Raw genomic sequence first — 13,499 nt, 5'->3', positions numbered from 1 at the left:
GCAATCTTTCCATCTGCATGGATATCCTGTGATTCTAACTGAAATCAAAGTTTGTTTAATTACATAAGAGTTTTTTTTTTTTTTCAAGAAAAGAGAGTGAATATGTGATGTAGGCCAATGCGGTTGTAATGTGTAGCTAAACTACACTTGACTTCAAAATAGCATATCTTCTTAAATATAATTTCAATTAAAGTAATTCAAAGTTCAGAATGATCCTTTGATGAGTCTTGTTTCAGAGAAAAAATAAAGAAAAATACAGATCCAAACTGAAATGATAATGATTTTATGACTTCTGGAAACAATCTAGAAAATCGCAAACTTCAGACAATTTGTACTTTAAGAATTTTAATAATTTTGAGGCAAAACCAAAATTTTAATAAATTCTTTGAGATTGTACTCGAAAATAAATTATCAGAAAAAAAAATATAAATAATAATTATCAACTAGAAATGCAAAAGGCTTTGCAAGTAACAAACCTGTGAGAATTAGAAATTTCTGCAACACAAAGTGGGGTTGAAGAACTGCGAATCACTCGACCAGTATGTGGCTGCAGGACTCACAACTAAAAAAGATCACTCGACTCCTTTCGGTTGTAAACTTGCAAGAAATAATACTTTTTGTAACTCAAAATAAATTCTTTTCTCATTACAAATGAGTACTTTTATAAACTAACGACAACAACCTCTCTTACATATATTAATAAAAATCTCAAATTTCCAATGTATGCAACATCTTTCTAGGCTAAAATACAATTTTCTAAGCAATGCAAAATAGTTTCAAGAAATTGTTGAGTTTCGTTGTTTTACTTTTACATGCAATGTAGTCTAAGGCCATGCGTCATAAAGACCATTAAATGCAATTGTTCTGAAAATCATGGGTTGAATTTCTAGATTTGGGCCTAAATCATGGGCGCCCATTAGGTACTACCCCGCCTGTTCGGAGCTGGGGACAGGTGGAGGCTCCAGGGCCACTGTGATGTTCCATACATTTTTTTTTCATATGATTGTAAATTATAACGTCAAAAATGGAGAATATTCACGGATCAAATGGACCACACTGTGGGGAATAAATTTCTACCGTTGAAAATTTCTGGGGACCACACAATTTTTGGATCAAGATGATATTTGTTTTTTCAATTCACCCAGGTGTATATGACATTATCAACAGGTTGGATGGCAAATGAATAACACGGTGGACCCTAAGAAGGTTTCAATGGTGGGCACCCTTAGCACCGCTGCTTCCTGTGGTGTGGTCCACTTGAGCTAGCCTTGGATCCGCCTTATTTTTGGTTCAATACTCTAAAATGAAACGGGAAAATGGATGGACGGTAGGATAAAATTCGAACATCACGGTGGCCCTCGGAGCCTCCGCCTGTCCCGATCTCCAAACAGGCGGGGTAGTACCCTGTGTTAATGGAAGTTGCATCAATATGACTCCTCCATGTCATTTTTACACGTGTCGTACGTGGACATGCTAGTACAACCATTAATTTTCTATTTCAAATAAAAAGTAGGCCATGGTCCAAAAATCACAATGCTCGGACCATCCTAACCATCCAACTGAAGGCTTATTGTCCTTCACGTTCCAATTTAATCTTGGATTTGTTAGTTTCTCCTGACAGAAGACGTCACGCAAAACAGTTTTGGAAAATAAAGATGTCAGGGCTAGAGCTTATATGCAGTGTTGATAAATCCATAAATTAAACCGTCCATCGATGCCATCGAGCAGGCTTTGATATTATCGAAGTTGGCTCGATGCCATCAGAAAAATCTGAAAATTATCGAATTAGTTGTTGGACACTTTAGGTACCATGTTCGATGCCATCAAAGGCTGCTCAATGTTATTAAAGGTTGTTTGATGCAATCGAAGGCTGCTCAATGTCATTGAAGGTTGTTTGATGCCATCGAAGGCCTGGTCAATGTTATCAGTAAATTTCGAAATTTTCATGTTTAATCGCTAAAACGTTTTATTATTAGTTCGATGCCATTTGTGTGGGGTTCGATGTCATCGATGGTCTGTCGATTTCATCGAATATGCCATCAAACATATGTACATATGTACACGAAGTTGCGTATCTGTGGGATTTGTTTCTGATTTTGATTGTAATTCTTTAAGATATTATATATAGGAGTGTAATTGGGATCAAAGGATATAGTAAGGGTTTTCTAATTCGTTCATAGGGTTTCGAAGGGCTTGTAAGGGGAGATTTCAGGGTTGTTTGATTTTGGTATTCTCTCTATCTCTTATAATTTCTGATTTCATAATGATTATTGTCATTTTGTGCCGCAGATTTTTCCCAAAAGGGTTTTTCTACGTTAAATTCGGAGTTTTTTTTTATTAGTGTGATTGGAATACTTGATTCATCTCTATGTGCTTCCGTTGTTCCCCAACTAGTGGTAACAGAGCAAAATGTTGGGATGCATGTTGAATTTGAAAGTAGATTATCAATGGCTTTTAATCTTAAGTTCGATGTTGAGAAACACTCTGGGAAAAATAATTTTAATTATGGAAGGTCAAAATGATTACGTATTAGTTCAACAAGGATTGGATGAGGTCGTTGAGAAGTGAACTAAATCTATGGAAGACGATGAATGGAACACGTTGGATAATAAGGCGAGAACCTCTATCCAATTGTGCCTAACGAATAAGGTCTTCTACAATATCATGAGAGAGAAAACTGCATCAAGTTTGTGGGCGAAGTTAGATAACATTTATGTGAAGAAGTCCCTTGAAAATCACCGACACTTGAAATTGCAACTGTTCAATCTAAAGCTGGCAGAGGGAGGTGATGTTGAGTCACACATTAGCAACTTTAACAATATGATCTACAAATTTCTAAATGTGGAGGAAGTTGTTAAAGATGAAGATCATCCCACCCAAATGCATAGACGAGAGAGAGAGAAAGAGAGACTGTGGTTGCCGGTTGGGTAAGGTGGAGCATCGGGCCACCAGCAGTGGGCGGCTTGTGGCTGTCTTGAGAGAGAGAGAGAGAGAGATGAGAATGGAAAGGAGGCAACAGGGGCAGCTTGAAGAGAATCAAGAGATTAAGGTTTTTTTAAAAAAAATTGTTTATTGCTTGAGATGGTCCGGTTCCAGGTTTGGTTCCAAGGACGGTTCCACGGTTTAGTTCTATGATTCGATTCAACGGGTTGGTTCAGTTCTACATAACCCCAAACTAAGGATCCAACTGAACTAATCGGTTCTTTGATTTTTAGAACCGGAACCGGTGCGCTTTATAACCGGACCAAACTGTGCGGTTTGGTCGGTTCCAGTCCAGTTTACCGGTTCTACCGGTTCCATGTGCACCCCTAGGGATGCCTAGCAAACCTCACATTTACACCGAACATGGACTGTTTGGCAAATTTTCAAATTTCAACCATCCATTTTCTTACATGTGACCCACCTGATAGGCGTACCACCCTTACATTCTGCACCCGGAGAGCACCTGGTGCGCATCATAGAACAGTCCTATAATTCTAAAATTGGCAAGTGAGACCTATAAAGCTTCAAACACCCATATATAAATTACAAATCCAAGTTTGTATAACTATAATAGAGAGTGGATATGCTCCTCTATGTCATAGTAAACAGGGCATGGTCCAAAATAAGACGATCCTAGCCATCTAGTTGACGCTGTCATTCACGTTCCAATTTGATCTCCATATGATTTACTTTCTTCTGACAGAAGACATCACTCAGAACTGTTCTGGAGAACAAAGCAGCCTTCAGTAGAGATAGAGCCTGTGAAGAAAGACACAAGTCACTATTTAAATATTTGGAGAGACAATTCATGGCACGTATAAAAAACATGGGAGACATGTGGAAGCTGTGGGCTACTCACAAAATCAAGATGGTCCATTCATATAGACCATCAGTTACCTGTTTTCCTGTCGACTTTCGCAATCATGTGAGGCCCACTCGATGTCTGGACCAACCAAACGTTTGGCCAAGGGTAGTTTTCACAGGGGACATGTCTAGTGATTGGCCCAGAATCTCACACGTGGTTTGCATGACTGCGGGTGGCAGACGAATGCAGGTTGGCCAAAAAAAGAGACGATGCAGTAAATGTCATGGGTAATTAGGATCTTCCATCTTTTTTGGGCTCACCAAATCAGCAATATCCGAGTCACATGCTTAAGTTTGAGTGCACGGTTAAGAAAATGGTGGATCCTGAGCCACGAATATGCAAAGAATCCTGGGGTATTCAGGTTGTCGGTTCGGAACCAGACTGTTGGTTTGATGGAACCCCGCTGATGGATCATGCTCCAAATTTTTCCTAGATTGGAACATCTGTTGCCATTCCTAGTTAAATGTGGACCGTTGTTCTTCTTATTGTCATAATCAACTGTTTGCAGACGCGACCAGTAAAACCGTCAGGATCTTTACATCTAAGGAGAGTGTTAGGGCATTACACATATATGGACAGATCCATCTTATCAACAGTCAGGATCAGTCAGCCATGGCTAATTCACTCATGCAAACTCAAAGTAATAATTTGCAAATGCAATAGAGGAAAAGATGGAAGCCCGTGCAACAAAACCGAACCTACGTGACATCCACTTCATTCATAGTTTTTTAGTTCTTTTAGGATGTGATCTCATTGATGAAGCTAATTTAATATTCAAGTGGGCTAAACCTCATGAAACAGCGGCGGGGATGGGATCGCCCACTGTTGAAATCTTCTTAGGGCCCACCGTGAGATTTATATCATCCAATCGATTGATAATGTGAGTCCCACCAAGATGAAATTAAAACATTAATATCAGCCTAATCCAAAACTTCAGTGGGCCCAAAGAAAGTATGATTGGTGGTGTTCCCATCCCCACTAGTTCCTTTGATGATGCGCACTTTAACTTATGATTTGATCACATACTAACATAAGCTGGTGAAATGGATGGACGATGGACAAAGTAGATGTCACCAACATTACAGTGGAGTTCGAGATCTTTTTGTTACACGGGCTACTTTTTGCGGTTTGTCAAATAGGTTGAATATATAATTAGCTACGCAAGTACCAACATGGAATTCTTATGACGAATCTAGGCCACTCGTCGGGAGAGGCCCTTCGCGAACACACCCTTGCCCAAAAATTAGACCGGACTTCTTGTTAGGGGTCCGCTGTGAATGAGAAAATTGGATGGGTAAAATGTAAAAGAGCCAAAATGTCTATAATTCAATTTCAGACGTTCGGTCCACCAGATGAGGGAGCACCAGATTTGATGCGGCCATAGTGGGGACCACCTTGATGTATGTATTGTATATCCCCGCTGTCTATCCGTTTTACTAGCTCACTTTAGGGCATAAGCCAAAAACGAAGCAGATCTAATTCTTAGGTGGACCACACCATAGGAAAAAAAGTAGTGGTTCAACGCCCACCATTAAAAGCTTCCTGAGGCCCTTGGCAATAACCAAAATAATGTTTATTTGCCATACAACCTGTTGATAAACCAACAGAGACCTGGATACAAGGAAAAAAACAAATATTGGCTTGATCCAAAACTTTTGTGCCACACAAGAAGTTTCCAATTTTCAATCGCCACAGTTTCCCGTGGTGTGGTCCACTTTAGATTTGGATCTCTTTAATTTTTGGGATCAACCCATAAAATGAACTGGAAAAACTGATGGACGGCATGGATTTAGAATACATACACCAAGATGGGCCCCACGGTCAGGGCCGGTTTGGCCGGGGCGCACGCGCACCTAATCCCCTCCCACCTGATGCATGGATATCAATGAGTTTTGGGCAAGGACGCATTCATGGTGGTCCCCAATTGGTGAGTGGCCTGGAACCGTCTATGCCACATTGGTCACCTCCAACCGCCTGTTAACCAGTCCTAGCATGACTTGCCTTAGCATTTCTCAATCTAATCGATGTAGGGAACAATCAACATTACCTCTTCCTCACCCACGCTCACTACTCGCTCCTGTACATCGCTGATGGGCACGTCGAATCTGTCAAGGATTGGAATGCCTGAAATAAACGATAGAGGCTTCACATCTAACCCATCTGTTACCATTAACATCGTATTCGGTCCCTTCACAAATCCTCCTCCACACTCCGTCGCTGCACCACTTAACTTCGGATTTATGAAATGGAATGCTGAACAAGGGCTTAGAAAAACGATACGAGGGATGGAAGTGACTTGACATTCCCGAAAGAGAGAAGTGTCGATTGTCATAGGGCCCGTATCCACGACAGGCAGTAGCTGGTTGTCACAACCTGAATGAACCGATAGCTTGGGGTCAAGTAGCATGGCCCTGCATTCCTCCGAAATGATACAATTGTCGTCACGGCTTAAATCTTCCACGCTTCTGTACAAGTTGTCCAAACATCTGATAGAAGAACCTGGGCCCAAGAGCTTTACTATGGACCCAAGAGGGAAGGTGAGGAAGCTGAACAGAAGGTCCAAGAAGTCATTTGTGGCCTCTGCATACAACACCTTGTTCTTGGATTCGCTGACCAGAAGCTTCACGCTCATCTTCTTGCCAGTGTCTTTCTTATCTGTGGCTATGTCTTCGAGGTACAACTTTAGGGCGCCAGAAGCATTCCCAAGAGCATCTGGCTTCGGCAGAAACACGTCCGTCAAAGGTGTGTTGGAGACCATCAATTGTCTCAGTATATGCAATGCCTAATTCATGATAAGACCAGTAATCATCAAAAATGTAGTTAGGGTCGGTGAGGAGGAGATCCAGCCTGAATATATTAGTAATTTGATTTTTTCTGTTAAATCGACTAATTAGTGGACAGTTAATGTACAGCCTGATGAAAACAATTGAGCCATCTATTCTTAACTGATGCAAAAACCATCATGGCTCAAGTATGTATAGGCCATGCCGATGGCCACACACCGGTGAACTAAAAATGAACTGTCATCTTCCCCTCTCGCCGGACCAAATCAATGAGTGGTCCAATGTGAATCTTGAGATCACATTTATGGCTCGTTTGGCATCTCTACTCCAATTGAATAAAAGCTACTCCAACTCTTGTTTTTAAAATACCATCTTTTTTTAATGGGCAGCTGACATTAGTTTTAAAAATTAAGATGAATCCAATGGTTGATGTTCATGTTCCATCATGTGGGTCCCACCTTTAATGTGGAATGGCCATCAAATGGGACCCGCTTGATGCACATGTTCCGTCATGCTGGGCCACACTTTGATGCGGGCCATCTATCATTTAGGGCCCACCTTTGATGTAAACCGTTCATTACGTGGGCCCACCTTGATGAGAGGCCCCACATTTGTTCATCATGAGGGGCCCACCTTTGGTGTTCACCATCCATCATATGGGTCCCACCTTTATTGTGGACCATCTATCATGTGGGGCACACTTGATGTTGATAGTCCATCATGTGGGACCCACCTTTGATATCCACCATCTGTCATGTAGGTCCCACCTTTTCTATGGACCATCCATCATGTGGGGCCACAATCTTCAATACGGGTCATTCATCATGTGGGCCCACCTTTAATGTCAACCTTTCATCATGTGGTCCCACATTAAATGTCCACCATCCATCATGTGGATCCCCCTTTGATGTGGACCATCCATCAGGTAGGGCCTACTTGATGTGGATCGTCCATTATGAGGGGTTACACTTTGATGTGGTCCCATCTTCAATAGGGGTCGTTCATCATGTGAGTCCCATCTTCAATAAAGGTCATTCATCAGGATGGCTTACTTTGAAGAAATTGTATAAAGAGAAGAGAAGAGGAGAGTAAGATGGAATTACTTGATTTTAAGGACAAACTTGTTCAAAAATTAATTCAAAATGTTTATCCATTTAAGCCAAATAAATTTCATTTCAAAAAATAACTCCTCCGTTATAAAATTAGAGGCTATTTGCTAATTTTTAAATAAATAAGCATTTTGATTAGACTTTACTAAACAGTCTAAAAGTTTATCCTTTTAAAAATAAGCCAGCAAACTCTTAACTATGGAGATGTCAAACGACTCCCTTATACATTGGGGGCACCTGATGGATGGTCTAGATCATGCATGGATTAGGAAGGTGATCATGCGTGCGTAGCTAGCCATAGATGGTCGAAATATTTAGTCACCGTAACATACCTCATTGGTACCCACATTCACACTCTTCTCCTCGAGAGCAGCCCTGTCCCTGACTCCAAGCTCGTTAAGCAGCGATAGGCAGGCATTCGTGGAAATGGGCCCCACCTGTAGATCATCGCTTATCATGAACCTCATTGTTCTCTTCACAAAGACTCCCTCATCGCTACCGTCCACAACTGGCTTTGACTTCCTAAAAACTATCTTGACAATCATCGCTCCTCCACAGCGACATCGGACGTTCTTAACAGTACTGATTAAGGGGTCGGCCCCATTGAAACGACAATTTTCACATATGTAATACGTAGTAACCTCTGCATTGACATTTAGCGCTACGTCCTTTGTTTGGGCCTCCGAGGCACTTCGTGGGCAGAGCAACATCTCCTTCACAGCCTCTGTCTGTAGATATCGAGAATGGAGATTCTCTATGCTCTCATACAACGCATCCATGCTTCCGAGATTGGATTTCTTGCTGCTGAGTCGCACCACAGTAGCTATTGGTACCGTCAAGAAGCTGAAGAGGGCATCGACAAAAAACGTATCGGATTCGGCAAACACGACTCTATTTTTCTCCTTGTCGATTAGCAGCTTCAACTCGATAGCCATGCTTCGATCATACATAAAAAATAATAAAAATAATAAAAATAAAGAAGAAGAAGAAGAAGAGACCATATCAATTTCAATGTTTGATTAGTTTCTGATGGAGCTAACTGTTGTGTACATGAAGGATCGTCTAAAACTAGCATGCATCGGTTTCGGTAAAACCTAGAACCTCTCGATTCACCTATTATAAGCTCGTATTGAAGGGAGATTAGTATTAAGAAACGTGTATTGCCATGTTTTAATGAATTTTGTTGGTTGGGAGTGTTCCACACACCCTTACATTACACGGCATGTCTCGCAAGTGTGGAGGACACCTGAACACAGCATGAGGTGGCATCCACTGGAAGATAATCATAGAATTATATATATTGGGTATCCGTCTAGAATAGACATCCTAAAATTCAAAACGAAAAAATTAAAAAAAAAACCCCTCACCAATGGTCCTGGTGAGTAGCCCGGCCTATTTTGCGTGAGGCCATTTGGACAGGAGATCGGCCACCTAATTTACCACTCGGATAAACCACACACTTGCCATGTTGCCATGAGCATAGTGACAAATCTTGTTCTCGGCAATTTTAAAATTACTTACCATAAATTAATAAATAAGTTTAGATTTTTAAATAAGGGTTTCGTAAATGTCCTGACCTTCATGGCAAAGCTAGGAACATCCTTTTAAACAGCACACGGGAAGACCTAACTTCGATCCAATCCATTCATCCATTCATACAATTAGAGTAAACCATGGTGCAAGAATCGTGCTAATCGGATGTGTTGGTGTTGAATTTGGTCGCATGTTTTATGTGTGTATGTTATATGATGGCCAGCTAAAGCCAACAGTTGCTCAACTCAAATTGAACACCTTGTGACCTCATGTGCTAACATAGACAAATTAAGACCGAATATGAAAAGATTGATGACCATCAAGCCACTCAATCAAGCCATTTCCCGAAAATGAGATTTTCTTCTTCTAATGAGTTCTTTTCACTTTAGGAGAAAAGACTTTTAACTGCGTAATGGCTTGTACCATTTAATCTTAAGAAAATATAACTTAAAAGAATAAAACTAGATCAAAACTAATCAATTAAATAAATAAGTTTTAAACATCCGTTAGAAAAGCACGTGATAAAAAGGAAAAGAAAAAGGATAACTAACAAAAATTTGTTCGTAGCAGATTCAGAATGACTGTCTACTCGTAACAAAAAAAGTCGTCGAGCCTGAAAGCTAGATTGTTAACATTATTGGCTTCATGATTGGACAGTTATTTGTGGGCTATGCTTAGTTATGCAGGACAATCGTGCCTGAAATGAGCTGGAAAAATGGAATGATATTACTGACAAAACACAAAGATCACATTAGTGGGTGTTACCCTTAGCGTGGGGCCCACCTTAATAATGTGTTGTATATCCACGCTGTCCATCCATTTTTGCAGCCCATTTTAGGACAAAATCCGAAAATTTAAGCAAATCCAAATCTCAGGTGGACCACACCACAGGAAACAGTGATGATTGAACACACCATTAAAAATTCCTAGGGCCCACGATGATGCCCTAAATAATGATTCTTTTCCACCCAACCCGTTGAAAAGGTCGACTATACCTGGATGAAGGGACAATATAAAGATAGCTTGATCCAAAACTTTTTTGGCCCATGAAAAGCTTTTAATTGGTATTTCCCACTATTTTCAGTTGTGTGGTCTGCTTGAGATTTGGATCTTCTTAATTTTTAGCATCAAATTCTAAAATGATATGGAAAATCGGATGGACGGCGTGGTTATACGTATAATTCATCAACTTGGGCTCTACACGGTGAAAGTAGTAACACCTGCTCCGCTCGCGAGATCGCAACACACGGTACTGTTGCCGTGTGCTCCGTACGCAGTCCCTGTTAAAAATAAAAAAAATAAAATAAAATAAAATAAAAGATGAAATTTTATGGGATGCCCACCCTCGCATTTGACGTGGCTTACTATGATGTGTATCTGACATCTATTATTAGGAGTCGTTTGGCTGCAATCCCTTCGTCCAGGTCTGCGTTACCTAATTAACAAGTTGGATGGCAACTAAACATTCAGGTGGCCCCAAGAATTTAACAGTAGGCGTTTGCTTTTCGGATTTACTTAAATGATGGCATGATACCCTAAAATGAGCTTTCAAAACGGATGGACGGCATGGATATAACACACGTCCATGACGGTGGCTCCCCGGTCATATTCTGGGAAGCCGCGTGCATACACGTCGAAGGGCATTCAGAGATTTATTTACGAATCTTTGTTCTTTTTTCCTTTCAAAGCAGCACCGAAGATAAAGATGCCTGTTGACTGCGAAAGCCGTCCTCGGGAAGCTAGCTGGGGCACCATGATATTTGTGAGGAATCTACCCTCTTCATTAGTTTCTTCATACCATGTTAGGAGTTAGAACTAAAAATTGAGGCAGATCCAAGACCCAAGTGGGCTGTAGGATGGGAAATGGTGAGGATTGAACGTCCACCCTTGAAACATTTGTTTGGTCACAAAAGTTTTGGATAAGATTAATATTATTATTTTTACTTTTGGATCAGGCTTTTTATTTATTTTTTATTTTTTTTAAAGTTCATCTCAACAGGAATGACCTTATTAACGGTACGAATTGCATCTAAACATCACAATGGATAATAGATTTCAACGTATGCATTTCGCTACCCACTTTGTTCAAGAAGTTTTGATTGTGCCTCATTTTTTAGGCCCATACCCTGACATGATCTAGCATAATGGATTAATAACGTGAATTTCTCACAGACATAATAGCATATTATTCCCTTCTTTCCTATTGTGGCTAGGAGAGGTTTTTAACGGTCAAATACCACCTCTTCATATTATTGTCTACTTGAGATTAGGATATGCCCGATTCTTTGGGTCATGCCCTAAAATAAACTTTCAATATGGATGTATGGCGTGAATATAGTCGCATACATCACAGTGAGGCTTTGTAGTAAGGGGTCCCACCCACCTCAATGGATCCAGGCTCACCTAATCCCCTCCAAAGTAGGTAGGACCCATGACTGTAGGGCCCCACTATGATGTATGTGATTACATCACACCATCCTTTCGTATTGAAAACCCATTTTAGGGCTTGATCGAAAAAATAGCAGTTTCAAATCCTGAATGGACTATAGTAAAGGAAATAGTGATGATTGACCATTAAAAACTCCCCGAGGGCTACAAAAGCTTTGGATCAAGGTGATACTTGCATGGTCTCTTCATCTAGTTGTTTGTGACCTTATTGAAAGGTTGGATGGAAAATAAAAATTCGGGTGGAATCCGTGAATTTTTTAATGATGAGATTCAATCAAAACTGTTTCCTCTGGTATGGTCCACCTAAGACATGACTCAGCATCATTTTTGGGATCACGCTCTAAAATGAGCTTTCAAAATGGTTAGATGGTGTTGATTTAGGGCACGTACATCACTATAAGTCCTACCCACCTTAGTGGATCTGGGGTCTCACCTAATCCGCTCCCCAGTGGGACCCACTAGAGATAGATGATCCTGTCAGATGATATGTGGGGCCCACCATCACATACATGTTTTATCCAAGTCGTCCATCCATTTTAAAATATCATTTTACAATATAATCCTAAAAAGAAGGCAGATCAAAGGCTCGACTGGATCACACCAGAGGAAGCAGAGGTGACAATGACCCCCACCGTTGAAACCTTCTTCCTAACACCCACCGTGACATTTACTTTACATCCAATCTGTGAAAGGATCACGTAAACCTGGATGAAGGGAACACATAAATATCAGCTTGATCCAAAACTTCCTGGCTCCAAAAGCTTTTAAGCGGTAGGCATTTAATCCCCCTGTTTCCCGTGGGGTTGTCCAGTTAAGCATTTTCTATCTGTCTCATTCCCTATAATGACTTTTCAAAATAGATGGACAGCATGGATAAAACACATACATCATGGTGGGCCCCACCTGGAGCACTAGTCTCTAGCTAGGTCCCGGTGGGTAGTACCCAATCCCCGCCCCCAAGTGAACCGCATGCAAGCCAGTTGAACCTGAGGTATAGTCCAACCGGTTGGACTTGAAGTTGAGAGTGCCGGTCCTTGGGCTGGGCTTATGAGTGTCTAGCCCGGTCCATTTTTGAAACGGACTTAATTTTTAATCTGGAGCCGGCCCTTGGGCCTGAGACACCCACTCAAACCCAGCCTGAAGCCAGCTTGGCCCGGAAGCTCGATGGACCAACCCAGCACATTGACACCCCAAACGGTCATGAACATTTCGGGTCATATGCTCGGAGGTTAGCTAGAATCCATCCTCATGCATTAATACACAATGGCTCTAGCCTTGTATCTGAATCATTTATCAGTGATCTAGACTTTTAATATGATGAGATACCCATATAAATGTGTCTGCCCAAAAAATCTTCAAGATGAGAAACCCTAAACGATCGATATGAAAACGCCCGACAGGTTAAGAGACATTACATACTCAAAACAAATGACTTAAATCATCAGTGTTGAAATATTACACTATGAGAATTTTACTAATCTACACAAAGGTCCATTATGCAAACGGTTTGAATTACTGACTATGGCCTCAAATCCAATGTTTATCTAGCGGACCCCCTGTATGGAAAACTTGCCGTACACCTAGTAGAATTAGGAGTCGTTGGCATCCTCATAATTTGCATAATTTGATCGGGCCGTCAATTAGGATCATTCCACTCTTCTTCCCCTCTGCAAAAATCACCACAATCGGATGGCCATAAACATTACCGACTGGAAATATCTTCTACGAACGATCATGTCCATCCATTTTTTTCATGCCACCAACTGTATGGTTTGGATC

At 40.9% G+C, this 13,499-nt stretch overlaps 1 protein-coding gene across 6 annotated transcripts in view; it reads right to left on the bottom strand.

Moving 5' to 3' along the window:
* Positions 1 to 3,474: 3,474 nt before the first annotated feature.
* LOC131240728 (uncharacterized) overlaps positions 3,475 to 13,499 on the bottom strand; it is an 82,152-nt gene continuing 72,127 nt past the window's right edge. For 4 of the 6 annotated variants that reach the window (XM_058239151.1, XM_058239150.1, XM_058239153.1 and 1 more), the window contains 3 exons: positions 8,072 to 8,675; positions 5,895 to 6,629; positions 3,475 to 3,741 (listed from right to left, as the gene is read on the bottom strand). In XM_058239151.1, coding sequence (XP_058095134.1) covers positions 3,637 to 3,741; positions 5,895 to 6,629; positions 8,072 to 8,674 — 1,443 coding nt within the window. In that variant the 5' untranslated portion in view covers position 8,675 and the 3' untranslated portion in view covers positions 3,475 to 3,636. Of the gene's footprint in view, positions 3,742 to 5,894; positions 6,630 to 8,071; positions 8,679 to 8,745; positions 8,808 to 13,499 lie in introns of all 6 variants that reach the window. The other 2 variants (XM_058239155.1, XM_058239152.1) reach the window with 1 other exon arrangement.

The sequence above is a fragment of the Magnolia sinica genome, chromosome 3 (assembly GCF_029962835.1).
Source record: "Magnolia sinica isolate HGM2019 chromosome 3, MsV1, whole genome shotgun sequence".
Classification (NCBI taxonomy): domain Eukaryota; kingdom Viridiplantae; phylum Streptophyta; class Magnoliopsida; order Magnoliales; family Magnoliaceae; genus Magnolia; species Magnolia sinica.
The sequence above is the reverse complement of the archived record's forward strand: the minus strand, read 5'-3'. Positions and strand labels throughout refer to the sequence as shown.